General features: G+C 42.5%; 5 protein-coding genes across 9 annotated transcripts; 3 read left to right on the top strand and 2 right to left on the bottom strand.

Annotated features, from left to right (window-relative positions):
• The first annotated feature begins 225 nt into the window (after positions 1–225).
• LOC144207496 (V-type proton ATPase 116 kDa subunit a 3-like) lies at positions 226–6,992 on the top strand. Of its 2 annotated transcripts, none has more exons than XM_077732990.1 (21): positions 226–418; positions 1,512–1,630; positions 1,962–2,040; positions 2,188–2,336; positions 2,404–2,499; positions 2,580–2,641; positions 2,946–3,072; positions 3,140–3,222; positions 3,305–3,398; positions 3,527–3,739; positions 3,818–3,968; positions 4,034–4,173; positions 4,397–4,554; positions 4,630–4,720; positions 4,795–4,913; positions 4,992–5,205; positions 5,377–5,487; positions 5,565–5,651; positions 5,804–5,924; positions 6,029–6,200; positions 6,273–6,992. In XM_077732990.1, exons 2-21 carry the CDS (start codon positions 1,514–1,516, stop codon positions 6,364–6,366), a joined length of 2,478 nt encoding a protein of 825 aa, XP_077589116.1. In that variant the 5' UTR covers positions 226–418; positions 1,512–1,513; the 3' UTR covers positions 6,367–6,992. The 2 variants fall into 2 exon arrangements, with proteins under 2 accessions (XP_077589116.1, XP_077589115.1); XM_077732989.1 differs by having other exon boundaries at positions 1,508–1,630.
• Positions 6,993–7,385: 393 nt separating this feature from the next.
• On the top strand, positions 7,386–8,668 carry mrpl18 (mitochondrial ribosomal protein L18). 2 transcript variants are annotated; one of them, XM_077732653.1, is made up of 4 exons: positions 7,386–7,652; positions 7,937–8,108; positions 8,187–8,424; positions 8,504–8,668. In XM_077732653.1, the coding sequence occupies exons 1-4, from the start codon at positions 7,571–7,573 to the stop codon at positions 8,582–8,584; spliced, it is 573 nt and encodes a 190-aa protein (XP_077588779.1). In that variant the 5' UTR covers positions 7,386–7,570; the 3' UTR covers positions 8,585–8,668. The 2 variants fall into 2 exon arrangements, with proteins under 2 accessions (XP_077588779.1, XP_077588782.1); XM_077732656.1 differs by having other exon boundaries at positions 7,390–7,652; positions 7,940–8,108.
• Positions 8,669–9,105: 437 nt separating this feature from the next.
• On the bottom strand, positions 9,106–15,895 carry LOC144207271 (protein phosphatase Slingshot homolog 3). 3 transcript variants are annotated; one of them, XM_077732649.1, is made up of 17 exons: positions 15,743–15,895; positions 14,824–14,975; positions 13,172–13,209; positions 12,927–13,098; positions 12,605–12,720; positions 12,423–12,491; positions 12,242–12,307; positions 11,984–12,166; positions 11,818–11,911; positions 11,623–11,751; positions 11,506–11,552; positions 11,291–11,437; positions 11,004–11,204; positions 10,413–10,632; positions 10,194–10,274; positions 10,020–10,106; positions 9,106–9,884 (listed from the first exon to the last, which is right to left on the bottom strand). In XM_077732649.1, exons 2-17 carry the CDS (start codon positions 14,866–14,868, stop codon positions 9,741–9,743), a joined length of 1,839 nt encoding a protein of 612 aa, XP_077588775.1. In that variant the 5' UTR covers positions 14,869–14,975; positions 15,743–15,895; the 3' UTR covers positions 9,106–9,740. The 3 variants fall into 3 exon arrangements, with proteins under 3 accessions (XP_077588775.1, XP_077588777.1, XP_077588776.1); XM_077732651.1 differs by having other exon boundaries at positions 10,194–10,256; XM_077732650.1 differs by having other exon boundaries at positions 14,824–14,970; positions 15,743–15,881.
• On the top strand, positions 15,831–18,784 carry grhpra (glyoxylate reductase/hydroxypyruvate reductase a). The gene is made up of 10 exons (XM_077732652.1): positions 15,831–16,132; positions 16,225–16,311; positions 16,509–16,633; positions 16,706–16,778; positions 16,858–16,974; positions 17,306–17,394; positions 17,510–17,611; positions 17,692–17,827; positions 18,388–18,518; positions 18,604–18,784. The coding sequence occupies exons 2-10, from the start codon at positions 16,226–16,228 to the stop codon at positions 18,723–18,725; spliced, it is 981 nt and encodes a 326-aa protein (XP_077588778.1). The 5' UTR covers positions 15,831–16,132; position 16,225; the 3' UTR covers positions 18,726–18,784.
• Positions 18,785–19,137: 353 nt separating this feature from the next.
• On the bottom strand, positions 19,138–20,811 carry LOC144207452 (zinc finger and BTB domain-containing protein 5-like). The gene has a single exon (XM_077732937.1). It carries the CDS (start codon positions 20,750–20,752, stop codon positions 19,340–19,342), a length of 1,413 nt encoding a protein of 470 aa, XP_077589063.1. The 5' UTR covers positions 20,753–20,811; the 3' UTR covers positions 19,138–19,339.
• Between the last annotated feature and the right edge of the window lie 634 nt (positions 20,812–21,445).

Here is a 21,445-nt window from a genome sequence, read left to right as displayed (position 1 = left end):
TAATAATTAGGACTCCACATTCTCTCCACTTTATTCACTTGATACCTGAACAACGTTTACAAGTCATTTCAAATGGTTTTAGTCAGTTTTAGTGAATTCATGTTGAAAAATTAGTAGTTGACCTTTATCGATGTGTCTGAACTCTAAAGCGCAACCTGAACGCGGCGCAGTTTTCTCTGATGTTGCAGTACCATATTTTGCCACCGGTCTTACATCGTATTGCTCACCGGCATGTCGTGGCGACTAGCTCGACATCACGTGAGACCGCAGTAACGTGACTTTTCCAAACGGGAAGTGGGAGTCTAAATTACCCAAGTTCAAATCCCGTACGACGTCTACTTCAACCCGGTCCGTGTTTGCCGGTGGGGCTGCTGACATTTATGACAAAAGTGATTCGCAATTGAGAGAGAAGAAATCGGTGAGCTGTTTTTTTATTTTATGTATGTTATTATTTTATGAAGAACAAACAGGAAGTACTTTGCTTCGTCTATGTATACATGTGGCAAAGAACGTCAACATCATTCACGTAAAATCTGATCAAATAGAATTTTTTTATTCTAATCATGCGTGAATGTTCTGTTCATTGATTGTTTTATAAAGTAACATTTTACTTTTAATTGGTTCAATGTGACAGAAAAAAAAACCGAATCAGTTGCGTTATGAGTCATGTCGGGGGACTCCAGACTTATTTCCGTTCATAATGAACATTTATTTTCTTCATAGTTTCTGTTAAAGGTTATTTTACTCATGTTTTGAACGCTGGCGAACAAAAATCTGAAAATCACTGCACCCACGAATAAAGCAGTGATCCACCATTGCCACAACTTCAACTTTGCCTGTGATTTTTGAACTTTGTTCTCAACAATATTGACTACTAATATTGACTGAAATCCATGCAAAAACTACAACTAACACAAAATTGGTAATAAGGTTAGTTGAAATTGCTGATCCCTAAAAGTAACTATCTATGAAGAAAAATCTTACAATTGTTATAAAACAACCTAAAGGACCATCTTGCTTGGATTTCCATGTAATAATTCATATGCACAAAATCGAATTTTTGCTAGTAATATTTCAGACTTTTTGGATGAATGGAATCCTTTATTCATTACACTCAGAGGAAGTGCATACTTCCCCATGAATTATCCTAGTTCTCCCTGAGATGCTTTTCATTTGCAAATTATATTTAAAAAAAAAACATGTCAGAAGACAACTTCCACTTTGTACTCTGTAAAAGACTTATTTAAACAGACTAGTAGTACTTTTTACTTTTTCGGTACTGCTAGCCCATATACAGTATTAACAGGGTATGCATTGTGTGGTAGGTTGTTAAAAATGGCAATAGCAGTCAAAGACTTTGTACAATAATAAAGTATTTGTTGTACTTGGTGACTGCCTGCTACTGCTCAAATAACATGCAATCAATGTGTACCTCAAAACTTTCCAGTACCCTCACTTTTTTGGACGCAAACGGAATATGTGACTGTATTTTTTTGGTGTGACGCAGGCAGCCATGGGCGCCATGTTCCGCAGCGAGGAGGTTTGCCTGGTACAGCTCTTTCTGCAATCCGGGTCGGCGTACAACTGTGTCAGCGAATTGGGGGAGCTCGGCCTGGTAGAGTTCAGAGATGTAAGACTAAGACTAAATACTACATTGGAAAGACACCAAAAGTCTTGGAGCTAGCCTCGTGAACTCTCGCGCACTGTAATGATTTCATTCAATTTTCCTTCCACCAGTCACAGATCTCTCGGTTAATTTCAGTCTAAAACTATGCAAGCTGTTTCTATGTCTGTCTCTTGCATTCATTTGAAATTCAGTCCGTGACAAGTCATTCTAGAGAACACAATCTATTTGCTATACAGTCCACTGTGTAAAATCCCGGATGGTGTCTTTTAGTCATGGACGTTATTTTCTTCTTCCCTTGTGATCAAATGAGTAACTTCTTCTTATTCCATTTTAGCTAAATCCGAATGTAAACGCCTTCCAGAGGAAATTTGTTGGGGAGGTGAGACGATGCGAGGAACTTGAGAAGACCTTTTGTAAGTAGTTCCTGGTTCAGGTCTCTCCTATGACAAGTATTGAATACTAGAATATCAATAGTCTGTGAAATGAGCAATTTGCATACTTAAATCATTTAATGGACCATCTTAGACCATCATGAAGGTCATTTATATTTTGCCATCCAGCATTCCTAGAGCAGGAGATCAACCGCTCCCTGTCCCCTCCTTTGAATGGCCCTCTTCCCCCTCCCTGCCCGACACCTTCGGCCCCTCAACCACGCGAGCTCCTCTCCATTGAGGAGGAGAGCGAAAGACTGGCCAGAGAGCTCCGAGAGGTACGTGCTAAACTTTTTACATTGACGCCAATGGGGGAAAAAACATATTTTTCATGGTTCTGACCAGGTGTCCAGGAACAGAGACAGTCTTCGTGCTCAGCTGACCCAGCTGTGCCAGTACAGGGGCGTGCTGACTAGAACGCACTCTCTGACAGCCTCGCCGGTGAGGAAAATTTCACCTTTTAACAAATTTCAGGTCAGGTGACACTAAGTAATAGTCATTTCTTTTCGGATTCCTCCCAGGCGCCACCACCGATCCTGGAAAGCCAAGGTCTGTTTGACAACCACCATGATGTCCATCTAAGGTAAGCTTATCTTAATTTGGACAATGCAGGCATTCCTAAATGGGGAGGAGCGGAGACATCTATACCAAAGATGCATATAAATGTGGCACATATTTGATGTGTCCCAGATTAATGTGTCACTTAATGAGCAGCTTTTAGAGCTATTTTTGTGTTAGGTAAGGCTGTGGGCTCTACACAAAAGACGTTTTTTTTTCTCAGAAAGTTTGAAGCGCTAATTACAAGAAGCATATATGCGTATTCAAACATAAATACATTTTATTCCAGTATTGATGATGGAAAATAAACTAAAGGTGTTTGCATTCAGTTTTGTGGCAGGAGTGGTCCACCCTTGGAAGGCTCCCTCATTCGAGCGGCTGCTTTGGCGAGCATGCCGTGGTTATATTATTGTGGATTTTAGAGAAATGGAGGATCGTTTGGAGCACCCGGACACGGTAGGAACTGCCAGCAAGGGAAATGGAGTCATGCGGAACCCATTGAGTCAATGGCTTTTGTCTGCAGGGAGAAATGGTCCAGTGGACGGTTTTCCTTATTTCGTACTGGGGCGATCAGATTGGACAGAAAGTCAAGAAGATTTGTGACTGGTGGGTATATTTTGATCGCTTTTATCTTTGTCTCTTACTGCGCGTGGCCTTTTGCTAACTTTTAAGTTTCTCCATGCGGCAGTTTTCGAACACAGACGTTTGTGTATCCTGAAAACACGGCCGAAAGAGAGGAGATTCTTCAGGGACTTCAAGGCAGAATTGAAGACATCAAATCAGTACGTGTGGGGACTTTTCAATCCATCTCAAAGTCCAGTACTTTCCCGAATGTGATAGATTGGACTTTATTGAGCCACCACACATAGTCTTGTTTTTTTTGGCAAATAAACTGTCTCTCTTTTTGAAGGTTTTGTCTCAGACGGAGGCCTTCTTGCAGCAGCTGCTCATGCGGGCGGTGGCCGTGCTGCCCCAATGGAAAGTCCGTGTCCAGAAATGCAAGGCGGTCCAAATGGTCCTGAACCTCTGCAGTCCCTCCGTCACGGACAAGTGCCTGATCGCCGAAGCGTGGTGTCCCGTCGCCAAGCTGCCCGAGCTGCAGAGCGCCCTGAGAGAAGGAGGGGTGAGACGCCTGCCTGCCCAAAGCGCAGAGTCCTCAGCCTCGTCCCATCTCAACGAGATCCCTCGCTCTGGTCCTCAGAGAAAAAGTGGCAGTGGCGTGGACTCCTTCTACAACCGCTTGCCGTCATCGACTACGCCGCCTACCCTGTTCCCGCTCAACTCTTTCACCGCCGGTTTCCAGAACATCGTCGACGCCTACGGGGTGGCCAGTTACCGGGAGGTCAATCCGGGTACGTGGCCACGAGTCAATTTCAAAAGTTCTTCTGAAAATTTCATCTCTCTCATGTCGCCACAGCCTTGTACACCATCATCACATTCCCCTTCCTGTTTGCGGTCATGTTTGGGGACGTGGGTCACGGTATCTTGATGGCCCTGGCTGGCCTCTGGATGGTTCTTGAGGAGAAGGACCCCAAACTGAGAAGCAACAATAATGAGGTAGAGCTTTGAAGACTGGCTTGATATTTTTATGCTGTGAACCAAAATGAAAGAAATGTAAAAATGTAAACTAAGCCACAGATCAAGATTCATTTTATATAGACAAGTGGCACATGTTAGCAAGGAGGCTAAGGCCAACACTTTTTTGACGTGGAAATGAGAGATCATAGTATAGGCCACATTGCCCACCGCAAAAACCGGCCCTACTTGTTTTCTGTTTCAGATCTGGAAGATGATGTTTGGCGGTCGCTATCTGATCCTGTTGATGGGCCTCTTCTCCATCTACACGGGAGCCATCTACAACGAGTGCTTCAGCCGCGGCCTCAGCCCGTTCAGCTCAGGGTGGCGCGTCGGCCCAATGTTTGAAAAAAATATTTGGAAGTGAGTCCTTATTCATTCGAGCTTGTCATTTTTTTTGTCTTGGCATAATTAACTTTTTGACTCATTCTTCCGCAGCTCGTCGGTCCTGGCGGGGAACAAGTTTTTGTCTTTGGATCCGGTCGTGCCCGGCGTCTTCACCACTCCATACCCGTTTGGCATCGACCCGGTACTTTGTCTCCATTCCAGCCATTTTTTTCCCTCCAGACTCTCATTGGTCTTTTTCCATTGTGTCCCGCTCAGATTTGGGGGTTGTCCAATAACAAGCTGACCTTCCTCAACTCATACAAGATGAAGATGTCAGTTATCATTGGCATCATCCACATGACTTTTGGAGTATGTTTGTCATTCTTCAACTACGTGTAAGTCATCGTCCTGTTGCCTTCCGGGTTGTCTTGGCCTGAATTTGCATCAACTCACAGATTGACTCCTCCCCTTAGGCACTCGGGCAAGTTGAGCAGCGTGTTCCTCGTGCTGATCCCGGAGCTCTTCTTCATGTTGGGCCTGTTCGGATACCTGGTGTTTATGGTGGTCTTCAAGTGGATCGCCTACACTCCCGCCCAGTCCCAAATGGCTCCCAGTATACTCATCCATTTTATCGACATGTTCCTCTTCACAGAAAATCCCGACAACCCACCTCTCTATACGGGACAGGTATGTGGGCAACTTAACAAGCTTGATTTCTACTAAATTATACAAATGTTTCTAAAATTGTACTGCTTGTCATGGCGGTCTGCTGGAATTTTTTTTTTTTTTGCTGTCTAAAATGGCATCAAAATGCGGCAAGTTACTCGTCCTTGAAGATATCCTTCCTGATTTGTGCAGGGTATTGTACAGAAAGTGCTGGTGGTGCTGGCGCTATGCTCCGTTCCCGTCCTCCTGCTTGGAAAACCCACCTTTGAGTATATCACACACAAGGGGAAAAGGCGGCAGCTGGTGAGCGCGTCTGCTCGGACACCTCCGACTCTTCTAGCCCGGTCCATTTTAGCGAGAGATATGCCATTTTGCCACAGCATCTCCAAGAAGACAGGCGACCGCTGGTGGCCGACGAAGGCTCCATCAACACCCGGGAGATGGACCGAGACTCGGCTGAGCCGGAGGTGAGTCCTATGTCCCAAATACAGGGAATGGAACTTTTATTTATTTGTTTTGGAGCCACTCTTTTTAGTTATTGACGGCCAATGTATTGTTGTCTTCCTTTTTGAGATATTGTCAACAGTTAGCAAAACATTCTTTGTCTTCGCACGTGCAGGAGTTTGACGCCGCTGACGTCTTCATGCATCAGGCCATCCACACCATCGAATACTGCCTGGGCTGCATCTCCAACACTGCCTCCTACCTCCGACTTTGGGCTCTCAGTCTGGCGCACGCACGTTAGTAGTGTGCCGACTTTTTCTGAAAAAAAAAAAAAAAACGGCTCCCTTTCGTTCTATCGTGCCTTTTGTATGGAGACGACTGAGGCTGTTTTTTTCCACAGAGCTGTCGGAGGTGTTGTGGGTCATGGTGATCCGCGTGGCCCTGCGGTGGCAGGGCTATGTGGGCTCCGCTGTTCTCTTTGCCGTCTTCGCCTTCTTCGCCGGGTTGACCGTCTCCATCCTGCTGGTTATGGAGGGACTCTCAGCTTTCTTGCACGCACTCCGTCTCCACTGGTAAATCATTTTCTCAAGGAGTAAGAAAATCATTTCATATTTACAATTATTATTGTTATTTTTTCAATCTAGGGTGGAGTTCCAGAACAAGTTCTACAGTGGTTCAGGCTACAAGCTGCACCCTTTCTCTTTCACATCTCTTATTAATGCATCGACAGCCATATGATCATCAAACAGGGAAAATAATTGACTGAAATTGCTTAATCTTTAATTGAGTTCGTGCACTGCAGTAAAATAACACTCTGTTTTCCGGGGAGCCTGGCTATGTAATGGTTTAATTGCACAATGAACACGACTGTTATGGCACCCTTAGAATGATATCCAAAAACAGGTGGGTTCTATAAAAAAAAGTGCTATTTCCTTTTTATTCACAGTGTCATATTAATGAATTCTAAAAATTGTTATTAAAGCGTAAATATGTATCATTTTCACTGTGACATTTTCGAGCATAACATTTAAAAGGGGTTTTAGGAAGGGTGTACTGTATTGAATGGTATTCAGACTGGCCTGTTAAATTGACTCAATATTGCCCACAATGATGTATTTTCTCCTTAATACTTTTTTTCTTCAAATTTTTCATGGCCAAGTCACTGGCGTATCAAAACAATTTGAAACATTATACATGTTAGCGACCGTTCTGCCTAGTGCCTTAACATAATTTCAACTATTACGTTTTTGGGACCACATTACCATGTTGATACAGTATTGTGAACCACTTTTGGAATTGTTTTGATTCCTTTTTTTGCACTGTAAGAGTGATTTTGACTGAAATTAAATATAGTTTTCTTCTGATCTTGTTTGTTTTACTTGAGTACTCAAAAAACTGCTGTACCTTAAAATTAAAAGTGCAGGTATGTCTTAAAAATAAAGGGCATTCATTGGCTACTATTATGTGTATACATGTTATATTTACTTAATTTCAAATTCTGCATTTAGAACTGGAAATAACACTTGACAAGAAATAAAATACAAACTATATTCCAATCCAAAAACATATCAAAGTGGGGTTTTATGGGAACTATTGACAAGAAATACAGACAGGGTTTCACCTTAGCAAATTTACAGTATGTGTATACATTTTTAAAAAACTAGATTAAGGTTAGAAACTAATATAAGTACAATGAATCGAAAAAAATGTTAAGAATTTAAAGCGGAACCTTTGTATGCCGAGTTTGTTTCTTTTCGTTCCGTTTTAAAGTGACGTTCACAAATTGCGTCTTTTGGTTGAATGTCAAAGATGGAGTCGTAGGGGCAACAAACAGTAGAAAATAATGTTTTGTCATGTAATGTGTTTTTATATAGCCTTTGAGAATTGTATATTATTTGATTGATGGTGAGCCGTAGTTGTTTTAAGTGAATTTCCGGGGCAAATGGCGTTGAACCACATAAGAGGCGGCGTTCGTCTGCTTTTCGGTCAAATTAGACCACATGTTGTGTCCACCAACCAACCAGGTAAACAATCTTTTTCTAGTTTTCACGTCGAATATAAAACGAGTCAAGTTTGGCTGTCACTGACGGCACTGGACGTCTGTCGCCGCTAACTCTCCCACATTAAAATAAGTATGACGTCTAGCCCTGTCAGTGACCCTGAAAAATGAACCTTTGTAGCAAGTGTACCCACTTAATATTAATTTGACGTCTATGGTTGTCAATGAGTTAAACCTCTTTGATTTATATTGACTGATATTATTAGCATGCAATAGTGATTCCACTTAGTTCCCTTTTTGGGGGGAAAGCAGCTCGTCATGCGACTCAGTCGTCTCCCGCAACGGAATCCCCGACGGTCGAAAACGAGTCTGTCAACCCGACCTTTAAGAACCGAAACCCACGGAACCTGGAACGGATGGCCCTGGCTATAAAGGACCGTGGCTGGAAGACGACGTGGCCACACCGCCAGTTCTACCACAGGTTTGTTGTGCAAAGCTCATTTCCCAATTGCTTGGTTGGGCCAAATAAACAGCTTTTTTTTTGTTTTCCGGCGTCCAGGTTGATGTTTTCCCGCAGTCAACAACACGTGACGGCCGAGGTGTTCTCATGCACCTCCACGGTCGACCCGGTGCTCTCATGCTCCACCAAAGAGTGGGCGCTAAAGAAACAGCTGCCCTCCACCAATTGCGTGGCGGCGTGCCAGGCCGTCGGCGCCGTCTTGGCGGAGCGATGCAAGCGTGCCGGCATCACCAGGATGGTTTACAGGGAGATTCCCTGGACCTATCGCTCGGACGGCGTAAGTGTGCCGAGGTTAGCGGCCGGCCAAATTTCCATCACCAATCTATTGACATATGGCAACGTTTGTATCGTTCAAGGTTCAGTCTTTCCGAACGGCAATGAAAGATGGCGGAATCATCCTCAGTGAACCCAGAAGGAAATACATTGATAGACCTTGATATTCTGCCTCAGTCCTCCATTGTCACGTTGAAAAAAAAATCGCATTCTCAAAACAGACTGCGAATAAACTATTACTAAATGAATATGGTAATATCTCCTTTATTGCGGTTCATAGGTTCCAACAACTGCTGCCAAAGGTAGGGATAGTTTTTTTTATGGCGTCTAATTAATATTACAGTAACCCCTTGATTATTGCAAATTCAGTACTTTGCAATTTTTCCCTTCTAATAATGATTATTATTATTTGTTTATATATCTAGTCTACATTAACGGCTATATTCGATGGATTACTGTATTTTGACTTTTTAAACCCCACCTGTACTATTTTTTTTTAACTCCCAAAAGATATACACTGCTCTCTAGTGGCCATTGAAATACTCCCCAGTTGTATTTTTGTTCCTACATTATAAACTAAGTGGTTTCAAGGGAAGGATTTTTGACTGATAGCAAAATCTGACTTGAAACAAACCCATTTTAGGCGTCCATCACCATCAAGGGCAACAGAAGACTCCAAGCCAAATTGTGCGTTTCTTCATTTATTTTCAAGTGAGTCACACAGCGGAGTAAAAACAGCAGAAGCAGACAGTGTTTACAACAAAATTGATCGTAATACAGCATAAAGTTGGCTCGTGCTGCGTTTGATAAATAAGGTGTGTTTGGGTTTAAAAACAAAGCTCATTGGACACAAAGACATTTGGAATAATAAAGTCAAGAAATATATGCGCGAATACCTGATTGATGATTTCTTACAGCAGTTCTTGATCCATGCCATAACATTCTGAGCATTTTTAAATTTACATTTTTCAGGACCACAATATTCTCTGCTAAGAAGGCACAGCTGTATTACCGTAAAATATACGAAACCAAGTTGATTTTCAATCATTTCTATGCATTGGCAAATTGGAATACAGACTTTGCGCCATAAAATGTCCCGACTTTGGAAAGTACAAGTTAAAAAGTTGTCATGTGAAATTGCCATCAAATTGGCAAAAATTGCATAGTTGACACAGTGGAGTGTAGAAATGTCACTTTTTCACAATAAGAGACTCATCAGTTCAAATGGCACAACATGAGGATGCAAATATTGTAAGAAATTAACTCATCCTTGAAGTCTCATTCTTTCAGGTTGTTGTTTTTTTCTCCCCAAAAATAAGCTCATTCGTCTTCTAGGTGGCCCGCAACGTCTTGCAGACTCCTCGGTTCGGGGGACACGTCCACACAAGCGCTCTGGTGAGTCAAACCCTTCCGGCCGTGGCTCCGCCTCCGTTGTCGCGGCGATCGGCGTGGACTGCCGGGAAGCTGTGAAAAGGATGGAAATGTTTTATTTACTAACAAGAATTCTATTGCAGGCCAAAAATTGTACTCAAGTCCAATTTGAAAAATAATGAAGAATTGTACACCAATCAGGTGAACAAATCCACTTATTTGACCTACCTGACCTTTGTCCACATCATCTAGTTCACTAATGGACTGCATGAGGGAGAACAGGTTCATCCGTCCACTGCGACAGACACTTGGTGGCTTTTGATGAGAAAAAAAAGCATCACGTCAAATTATGAGTTTCAGGATAGAAATTTGAGTGTGTGTGTGTGTGTTATTTCGGCTTACAGAGATGAGGACGGGTGGTGCGTCATCCTCGGCTCGCTGCTTGGGATTGACTGGTGAAAACACCTGAGGAGAGACGGCATCCTTTGCACGGACGCAAAAAGGGGGACTTGGAAATCACGACACAAAGTTGACTTGGCTTTTGAATTCTTGATCGGTTGGACTGATCGGAAGTCATTCGTGCCAGCGTCATTGAGTCAAGGTAGTGCAAAATTATTTTACCTCTTCCGGAAACTCTTCTTCTTCTTCTTCTTCTTCTTCATCCTCGTCGCTCTCTACGCTGCCATCTTCCTCGTCGAGGCCTTCGTCCTCCTCTTCCTCCTCATCCTCTTCTTCATCTTCCTCCTCCTCTTCACCTGGCCTTTCTCCGTCACCTTTGCACTCAGATTTCTGCCTTTGGTCTCTGGACTTTCGCCTCCAGAGTAAACTGTGACGTTGCCGGCTGGTGAGAGGAAAAAAAAATCTTTTTCGGTTTGGCAATTTAAAAGACAATTTTTTCACTTATTTCAATTTTTCCAATTTAAAACATTCACAAGTTTTTAAAAGGTGTCTATTCTTCACCTCACTCGTGCCGTCAACACTATCACTTTATCAAAATAGAAAATAATTCAAAATATAGTGGAATAGATATTCAAAGTGCAAAAAAAAGCAGATTCTTGCGCACACCAATTAAAAATTTTCGTCATACGCTGCTGAGGGTATGATGACTACTAGGCTTTTTGTCAAGTCAATGATGACGACAATGCCTATGTCTGATTTTCATTTTTTTTCATTTTTTTCAAAAGCGCATGCCTATTTTGGAACAAGACCAACCTGGCGTTGAGTATTCCGTCGTAGGTCTGCAGCTGCCTGGCAAAACTGTCATTGGGTTTGACAACGGCGCGCCGATCCCGCACGTACGACCACGCCACGTCCAACGGCCAGCGCTGCTGCTTCATGGCGTAGGCGATCACGGTAGAGGAAGAGCGGGACACGCCCATTTTACAATGCACCAAGACCGCTTGCCCACTCTTCCTGTCAATTTCAAGAAAACACACAGGCGACGATGCTCTTAGACGGGAAGCCAACACGTTAGCGGCGTGGTGTGGCCCGGCGCTGACCTGGCGGCGTTGATGAACTTGTACGTGTCAGTCCAGTAGGGGAGCAGGTCGGTGGACTCCACGTCGTACACCCGGATGTTCATGTAGGTGAAGGATTCCGGGAAAAAGTTGTCGATCTCCCTGGTCACGTTGAGGATGTAGCCCACGCTAAAAAGAAGACAAACGCCTCCCCTCAGTGAGGAGGCCAAAGGGCGGACAGCGGCTCTTGAACTGACTTGTTCTTCTGCAGCTCCTCCAAGTTGGCCGCGTTCCACTCGGATCCCTGAAAGCAGACCCCCCGACGTAAATCCAGTTTCCAACTCGATGCCTTTCAAAAGCGACGGCGTTCTCACCAAGTAAAGATAGTCAAAAATCTTGGAGGGTTTATCCATCTGAGCCATGGTGACCAGGATCTCGTTATCCACGTACTCCTTGTAGGGTCTGGCGTCGAAGCCGATTCGGCTCTTCAGGGCCACGTGGACCTAGCACAAGGGTTTATGGTCACGCCTCGCCATTGTTCGGACCGCTCTCTCTTTGTTCTGGCCCACCATCTTGGATGTCAGGTTATCCAGGTCTTCGGTCCTCATGATATCCCTAAGGTGCTCCTTGATCAGCCTCTCTCGGGAGATTCTTTCTGCCGTGCTGCCAAAAAAAATGGAAGTGTTTGAAGACATGACGAGAAAAAAGAAAAATAGACAATGGACGGGCAGGTACTTTTGACTGTCAGTGTCCTTCCTGACCGACTCCAAGTCGTCCATGGCCTCCCACTCGTTGAGGCAGAAGCGGTCTGACTGGATGTGGCAATGGTAGTGCTGGGCCCAGTCCAGTCCGCAGCCGGGGATGACGGCGCCTCGGACGGCCCGCTCGCAGCAGCCGTGCAAAGACTGAAGTACGGACCTTTAGAAAAACAAAGTTGAAAGATGGCCATCCAATCCGATCTAGGAACTGGAATTTTTCCACCCGAGCACTCACCACATGGTCTGCATAGAAACCGGCTTGAAAATTCTGGTTTCCTCTGCCGACGTGACGCTGAATCCTCTGAGAAAGACACATTTTGAAATTGTGAGAACAATTTTTGTTTATGATTTTAAGATTGACCCATTTGCAAATGCCAGCCCCCAAAACAGATAGCAAAACGTGGGTTCTTTCGTACCCATCTCCATCCAGGTAGACTTGTGTGTCGCTCCAAACGGGCAGAACCAAGCCAATGGTGCACTCATCACTGGAAACAAGCAGGGTTGTCAAAGGCCAATGCTTTGCTTTCGTCGGCCATGACCATCCACCCCGGCCGGCATCTAGGAGCCGGAGTGTTTGCTGATTGTGGAGTACGCACACCTGTCCTGTTGGGGGAAATCCATGCCGAGCAGGATGGTCTCGTCTTTGTTAGCCAGGGTGGAGACCACGATGAGGTAGCGGACTCGGACTGTGCTGACCGACTCCAACTGCACTGCCTGCGTGGAAAGAGGACCAATAGTTATCTCGACAAACCTTGTGACCAAATGATATTACTTTCTGAATGTGAGCACGTGTTGGAGTGACTTCAGCGTCGCGCCCTTGACAGGACAATCGTTCTATTGTGAAGGCGGGCGGCTTTGTTGACAAAAGCAACATTTCTAAGGAATTTTTCAATAATCCGGGTTTGAACGGGTGCCCTCACCAACTTGATGCTATCTTCTGGTCGAAGTAGCTCAACCATGGCGTGAATGTGTTTGTGGCGCTTGTCCAGGGCGCCTTCTTCCACTTTCGAAGGAGACGTTTCCTCATCCTGCTCCTCTTTTTGGGCCTCTTCCAGAAGAAGCACAGCCCCCTTCACCAGGGCAAAGCTCTCCCTGAGGACCACCAAGATTGTTCAGAACGTGGTACGAGTTCAAATTGTGACAATGACAAATGATTTCAAGATACCTTTTTTGAAATCTCCCTCGTCTTTGGGTAGTCTCATCCTTAACACATCAAATAAATCACATGAAAATGTGTTAAAGCTAGTCCACAACTGTGTATATTTTGTAATATTTAATAGCCCTGAACAAAGTCATAAGTGTACTAAAATAAATGTTTAAAAATGTTTTCTATTTCTCCCCAGAGACGTTGAATTCCACGGACCTACAACATCTAATCCAGGTAACATAAAAATAAGCATATAACAACATTAAGATCTTATCTTTACAATTTCTCCTAATCTGAATTCAATATGTCATAGTTTGCCCCAAAAAAACTTCCAATTTTTAACATCACAACATTAATCACCTTATATCCCAAACACTCAATAATCAGTCAGTTTTTTCCATGATCGTTCAATGCTAATATATATTTTTTCCCCAAGATAAACTATAATTTCTGCTCCAAACTTGGAGAAAAAACCCCAATATGATATGAAAGTGATATGAAAAGACCATTTTTATAGACTGTTATGAATATCTGGGAAAAACAGTGTCCTATCTTTTTATTTTTGGAGCAAAATGTGGTGCAACACTGATAACTGTGCTGATGACAGCTTGAAATGAGGAGACAGACTGAGATAGCGTCCAAGTAGCGAAGGATGGATCAAAAGTTTAGCATAACCACCAAAAAAAAGCTCAAAAACGAGAAGAATGTCAAACTAAACCTATTGAAAGGGACTAAAAGACAACGTGGCACTGCCACATTACCTGTTACACAACTGACAAGTCCAGACAGAATCAAGGAGAAGAAAAAAAATGGAACTACAGTGATGAATGCTTGGAGAAGGAAAAAGAAAGAGAAGAGAACAGCAAGTTAAAAAGCAGCATGATTAGCATTGTTGAGGAAATATGTAGTCATACATTTGCAGATCGTTTCACAAAGAATGGAAGTCAATGGATAAGCTCGACTCAAACGAAAGCTGATGGCGTTGTATGACATTTAGACAGACGGGAAGTGACACTATTGCACCATTCCTGCAGTCGTGAATATGATAAGCTGGCGATGAGGCTCATTCCGGACCGGGAGGACATTTGGGCTCTAATTTTTAGTCTTGAACAATGGGACTTGGCTTATTGGATTTAAAATGGAATAAACTAGCAAAGGATTGATTGAAGATTTACAATACTTAATGCTTAATCGCATTAATGGAGTGCAAATAAAAAAATTAAAAAGATTAAAAATGAACGCATATATACATTATCTTTGTCTGATATGAGTTATGGGATTTCATGAGGTAAAATGAGACATTGAATTAAGGCTAACTATTTCATAAAAATATTCTAAAAATTAGATGACATTTCATGATGTGAATTCCCATTTGAAATTTGGTTTATTAAAATAAATGTTCCCACAGTTACAGAAAACATGAAAAAAATATTACAAAAAAATTAAAACTCATTAAAACGGTTTTATATAAGATTTCCTCATTCCAACACAAACATTGTTTTCATCTCAGGATATTAACATCAAATCGGAACGGTGCCAAGTCAAATGTCCTCCAATTCTGGAAAAACTCGGGATTTCGCATAAATATTAGTGTAATATTTGAAACCTATTCAACGCTATGAGAATAAAGTGTGATCATTGCATTGTTTGCAGACTGGCGGGGGACTCACTGCGACACTAATGGAGGGGATCCTGTGGAGAGTCAACAGGGCCATTTGCACACTGCAAGTGTCTCCACACTCGATTTCCCGTGGAAATGCCGCTGCTGGCTGGCAAGTTCAGACAAGTTCTGCAGGTTCCTCGGCCACCGGAACAATCTTTTCTATGGAAAGCGACAGATACCCATGTATCCTTTCAATAAAACTTTAATGCTCGAGGCATATTGTTGGACTAGAAACCGCACCTCAGTATAAATCATAGTATTTTTTTTTTATTTCCCCAATTAGGGTCCACGGCACGTTATTTTATGACCCCTAATTGTAGTACATATTAAAGTTCCCCCTACATTTTGGGTAAAAAATGAAGAATTTAATATCTATATAATTCTTTAAATAAAAAGAATGAATACAATTTTAGGAAAAATCGTTTAAATAGTAATGAACAAAAATATGTTTAAACTATTGCAACTTTTAAAAAAGCCCTAAGTTATAAAAATATATACAATTTGATGCATAATAAAATTCATGAATAAAACCAAAATTACATTTGAAAAGAATAAAATTAAATAGCTGTCCTAGAAATAGCTCATACATTCGTCATTACTATAATCCCATCAAAATTTCTTATTAATATATATATTTTAATAATAAATAATGCACTTAACATCCTTTTATACATTTTTGACACATGACATCTCTAAGTCATCACCAATAATTATTTTTCATGTATATATCTATAGATCTATGCATATTTTAAAAGAATGAGAAGCAACATTTATTTGTTTTTTTTTTCCCGATTTACTGGTTCCAGACAGTGCAATCTTTGCTTATGTTAGCCTGTTGCAGCTAACTCCCAGTTCAAATGTGCAGCTTTGTCAATCGAGGAAGTGATAGGAATCAAAAAGCATAATGGAAAATGCACACATCTTACATTTATGGGAATGGATCCGGGCAGCTTATTCCGTCAGCGTGTAGTCTAAAAAGTGACAGCCTCGAAGACGGACCCGAACGCTGTCAGCATTCGCTCTCGCTACGCCAGCGGTGCAGTTTTGCGTCAAATCTCCCACATAAACTACAATAGAGAATCCCCATAATTTACGTAAGAATCGACGCAGCAGTAAAAATATGTACATCATTTAATGCTCACATTCACAGTTCAAAAATATTAAATAACTTTCTTTTGAAACATAGTCCCGCTATGAGAGTGCTTGAAGTAAATTTTAATCCATTAATTAATGATTTTTAATATTTTACTCACGTGATTTTTACTTCCGGGTAGCAGTTTGCACACTTGCCTGTCTGGGAGGCGTTGCAGTGGAAGGTTAGTCATTAACTAGACAAGATAGCACTAAATACAGAACTCGTAGCATCTTTTTGTCCTCAAAAGCATTTAATTATATTTTCTTTGTGTAGGATGAAAGCTGTTAAGACACTTATGAAGGTTTTGGTGACGAAACAACTCCCACCTGAGGGGATGAAGATTCTGACAGCTTCTGAAGTGTATGCATGCTTTTTAACCACTTTTTAATGCATAAATATATTATATACCATATTTCAGAGCTACTTTGTGCAGGGCATGTACCCAATAGCGGGATAACTGAATTTGAGCCAAAAAAGAGGACTTTTCTGATTACCTCAATTTCAAAAATGGATGGATGCAACATTATTGTTTTGTTGTTGTTGTTTTTAATTCAAAGGTGCGAAGTTTGTCTGTGGGACACTGAGGGACCTCGGTCGGAGTTTCTGAAGGGTCTCCAGGGGGCCCACGGTCTCCTGTGTCTGCTGTCAGAAAAAATCGATGCTGAGGTTCTAGATGCTGCAGGTACTACTTTGCACTTTGATAAAACTTGGAATAAATCCTATATTAAAATGGATCCCAAACATCTGATCACAGGTCCCAACTTGAAAGTGATCAGCACCTTTTCCGTGGGATACGACCACTTGGCTATTGATGAAATCAAGAAACGGTCAGAAACAAAGACTAAAAGTGTTGCCTGTTGACTTTCGAGAGGAAGCCTAATCTTCTATTGTGCTCATTATCAATAGCGGCATACGAGTGGGCTACACTCCTGATGTTTTAACCGACGCTACGGCTGAACTGACCGTTGCTCTTCTCCTGGCTACCGCTCGCCGACTCCCCGAGGCGGTGGACGAAGTCAAAAAGTACGGTTATACGGTAATCCCTCTAATATAGCGGTTAATGTAGACCAGACATGGCCACGATAAACAAAACAAAAAACACAAAATAGCATCACCCCCATTATTATTACCACAATATACAATTTCGCGCCTGTACAAAAATACAAGTTTACAAATCCAATTACCAAAAAGTGTATATTTATTAAATATCAAATATTTAAATACTTAGAATACTGTACTCAGAGTGAAAATAGTTCCTCTCCGTTTGGGATAAATGCCCAAAAAGGCTCATGGGAGTTTTAGTTTAAGTCCTTTGTTTTCTGATGTGAATGTCAATCTCAAAACTTTGTCTCAGCGGGGGCTGGAAATCTTGGAGACCACTCTGGATGTGTGGATATGGTCTTTCGGGAAGCACAGTGGGAGTCATCGGACTGGGACGCATTGGTAAAGTCTCGTTTGCTTTCCATGGCTTATCTTCTGAATTGCAGGATGGGAAGCCATCCATGTTTTTATCAGGAGAGATGCTTAGATGGATAACGACACCATTGTTTACTTTCAGGGACGGCCATCACTCGCCGCCTCATGCCCTTTGGAGTCGAGCGGGTGCTCTATTCTGGGAGAACCGTCAAAGCCGATGCTAAGGAGTTCAATGGAGAGCTGGGTAAGGAAACGAGGCACAAGCTGAATAGGCGATAGCGGGTGGATAATAAAGACGCTTATTTGCGTTTTGTTCCTTGACAGTTCCTCTGGACACGCTAGCAGCAGAGAGTGACTTTGTTGTAGTGACCTGCGCTCTCACCCCAGAGACCCAAGGCCTTTGTGATAAGAACTTTTTCACCAAGATGAAGAACACTGCTATCTTCATCAACTCAAGCAGGTAGATCTTTTAAGACCAGTAATGGCCCACGGGCCTTATGTTTGACACCATATATATGTATGTATATATGTATATATATATATATGTATGTATATATGTATATATATATATGTATGTATATATAATATATATATATATATATATATATATATATATATATATATATATATATATATATATATATATATATATATATATATATATATATATATATATATATATATATATACATATATATATATATATATATATACATATACATATACATATACATATACATATACAAATACATATATATATATATATATATATATATATATATATATATATATATATATATATATATATATATATATATATATATATATATACACATATGTATATATATACATATATATACATATGTATATGTGTGTATATGTGTATTTATGTATATATATATTTTATTTTTTTATTTTTTGTTTTTTGTTTGAATGCCTTAAGTGGATTTTAAGAGATTTGTGGTCATTATTAAAGCTTGTTCATTATGTTTTATAGACGTTTGCCATTTGTTTCTTCAGGGGCGCCGTAGTGAACCAGGAGGATTTGTACGAGGCTCTGAGCAGCGGACAAATTGCCGCAGCTGGCCTGGATGTAACAACACCTGAGCCACTTCCGACAGACCACCCACTCTTGACCCTCAAAAACTGTGGTGAGTGTTAAAATAGGACTTAGAGACAGACGCGCTTCCTCTTTGGATCAATTATTCTTATGGTCCCGTGGGCTTTTTCCCGCAGTGGTTTTGCCGCACCTGGGCAGCGCCACCTACTCCACAAGAGGCATCATGGCTTCCTTGGCAGCCCAAAACCTGCTAGCCGGGTTACAGGGCACACCAATGCCCAAAGAACTAACTTTATGAAATTCTTCCATGGTGATCGGCACATAAAAAAAAAAAAAACATTAATCTAAATTTGCAGCTGTTAACCTAACATAAAATGAGTCACATTTTGTAGTGGCTTAATTTTCTTTTGACATTAATGAAGTTCAATATTAAACGATTTTCTAAATTAGTTTACTTTTTCAATAGTTTATTCTTGCAAAGAAATAAAAACACAAACCAACTAAATAGTCACGTTTTGGTTTTAGCTAATTGAAACAACTGATAAAAATGTACACATTAAAAAGGGAGCGCGCTACTGTCAAAATTACGCAAAATGCAAAACTAGTTTAGAAACTGACATTTCCAAATGAATCGTCGCAGTAACTTAAAATGGGAAGGCAAAAAATGAAAACTCACCATTTTTTAATTTTAATATAAATTACAACAGAAAAAAACAAACAAACACTGTCTCAATTTATTTTTTTTTCCATATTATTCGCTGAAAAATGTGATTTAGTTTTCATACAAAATGAATATTTAGTAATTTGAAAAAGACTGGCTGTTAAAATACACTTGTCAGTGGTAAAATTGTATTTTCACAACATTTCTGTGGGTTCAGCACCAAACTTTTCAGGGCAAAAACTGCTGTGGAGTCAATCCAGAGTCTTTGGAGCAGTTCTCTTCCAGTTAAAGCATGTGTAGTTTTTGGCGTGCTTATACATGTGGGAAGACTGACTGAAGCATTTGCCACACTTGAGGCAAGAATAGGGTTTTTCTCCCGTGTGCACGCGGATGTGCTTTTTACAGTCCGTCAAGTTGGCGAATGTCTTTTCGCAGATTTCACAGGCGTATTTTTTGTCCCCCTCCACCAGGAGCACGTTGACCGCAGCCGCCGCTTTCCTGCACTTGGACAACACGTGCTTGGGAGCTCTGGTCAGCGGCACCGCCTCGCTCCTCGCCGGGGTCTCCTCGAACCCCGGCGTGGTTTTGGGCGCAATGCGGCGGAAGGCCGGCCCGTTAGGCCGCAGCCCGCCCAAGGCATGCCAGCTGGGCTGAAAGAGGAGCGTGTCGCTTAAAGTGGGGGTTTGGGCAGGGACCAGTTGTTGCGAGGGGATCGAGCTTACTGGGAAAACCAGAGCGGAATCGGACCCTTGAGCCGAGGAAGCGCCGCTGAAGTCTTGACACGTCGGCTCCGTGTCCATTTCTAGATTCTCTTCTTCTCTTGGATTGGCGACGTCTGTACTTTCGTCCGGGCGCACATCTCCATCCTCGATCTGGGATGGGAAAGTGGCGAGGGGGGCCGGGTGAATGCTGACTTCGCCACCCAAACAGCTTGGTTTTTCAGCGTTTACTTTGTCCTCGGAGGAAAACCACGGACAAGACTTGGGGGACGTCGCAGTTTCCTTTTTTATGGTCACTGTCTCCGGTTTAGGGTCTTCTTCGTCTTTGACTAAAGTTTCCAACCGGATCTCATCCGACTCGGTCGTGCTGGCGTCGTATTTCTCCTCCAAGATCGCTGTGACATGAGCCGCTGCTGTTTCCTCCTCGAGTTGAGAGGAATCGTACCCCAGTTGGTTCGCCTCCGAGCCATACTCCCGGAGTAGCTCCGCCGACACAGACTGGGGCGGAGAAGACTGAGGCTTCTGCGCTGACCTCCAGCCTTCGGGCGCTGTGGCGGGGAAGTTTTTTCGGGACAAGTAGCCCTTGCAGGCTTTGACCACTGAATTGAGGTGGAGGTGCGAAGCAGCCAGCAGCACGTCCATCGCGTTGGAGGTCCCGAGCGACAGTGTGGATGTGTAGATCATGTCCAGCAGCGTGGAGAAGGCCTCTGGGGTCACCACCTCCGGGTCTAGCACCAGCCCGACTTTTCCTGCTCGAGCGGCGCAATCAGTGATGTCGTCAGAGCCGAGGAGAGCCTTGAAATGGGAGCTACATGCCGCCAAGATAGAGCGGTGAGCGTGGAACTCGCGACCCCCGACCTCCACCACGCAGTCACACATTTGCGCGTGGAGACGCTGCAGGTTGAGCTGCTGGAAAATGTCCTGGAAGTGAGCCGGAAAGTCCATTTTACACGGTAGCTCCTCACGTCAATTAGATGATGTGGACCTTCATTTAAAGCAGGAAGAAAAGGCGGAATAGGTCCTTCATTAAATTGGAGGTCCCATCATTTCCTGCTGGAAGTGTGGTCTGTGTAAGGAAACATTTAATTGACAACGTTTAATGATCTTATTAGTGTCAGACTTCAAATAAATGTAATATTATCGTCACAACTACAATGATGTAAGAGATCCGTGGCTAAGAATGCAATGTTTTTCATGTGTCTGGTAGGGAAACACTTATGCTAGCATCTCCGAGGATGCTCTTTACGTTATCATAACAATGAGAACGATATTTAATATCCTATCTTATTGCATCCGAGTAAATCCAAACCGACCTCTCGGTTACTTCTTACGTGAAGGTTCATTGTCTGCATCCGAGGATGAAAAAGATGTTCTTAGTGGAAAGGCACCAGACACTACAAAATAGTAACATCGCAGGGTTCGTAAAGCCGCCAACAATTGCTCTGACGCAAGATGGCCGCCAGTTGCGTACTTTTGCTGCCTGCAGATTCTGGTTTTATACTGTGTATGTGATATCCAGGGGCATTTTCGGACCGGAATCTTTATTGGGACGCACACGCGCGGCGAGGGGACTTTTCATACTGCTTCCCATTGATTTAAATCCGTCTAAATAAACCAGTCTAGTTTAACGTTCACTGT

Source organism: Stigmatopora nigra, chromosome 14 (assembly GCF_051989575.1).
Source record: "Stigmatopora nigra isolate UIUO_SnigA chromosome 14, RoL_Snig_1.1, whole genome shotgun sequence".
Classification (NCBI taxonomy): domain Eukaryota; kingdom Metazoa; phylum Chordata; class Actinopteri; order Syngnathiformes; family Syngnathidae; genus Stigmatopora; species Stigmatopora nigra.
The sequence above is the reverse complement of the archived record's forward strand: the minus strand, read 5'-3'. Positions and strand labels throughout refer to the sequence as shown.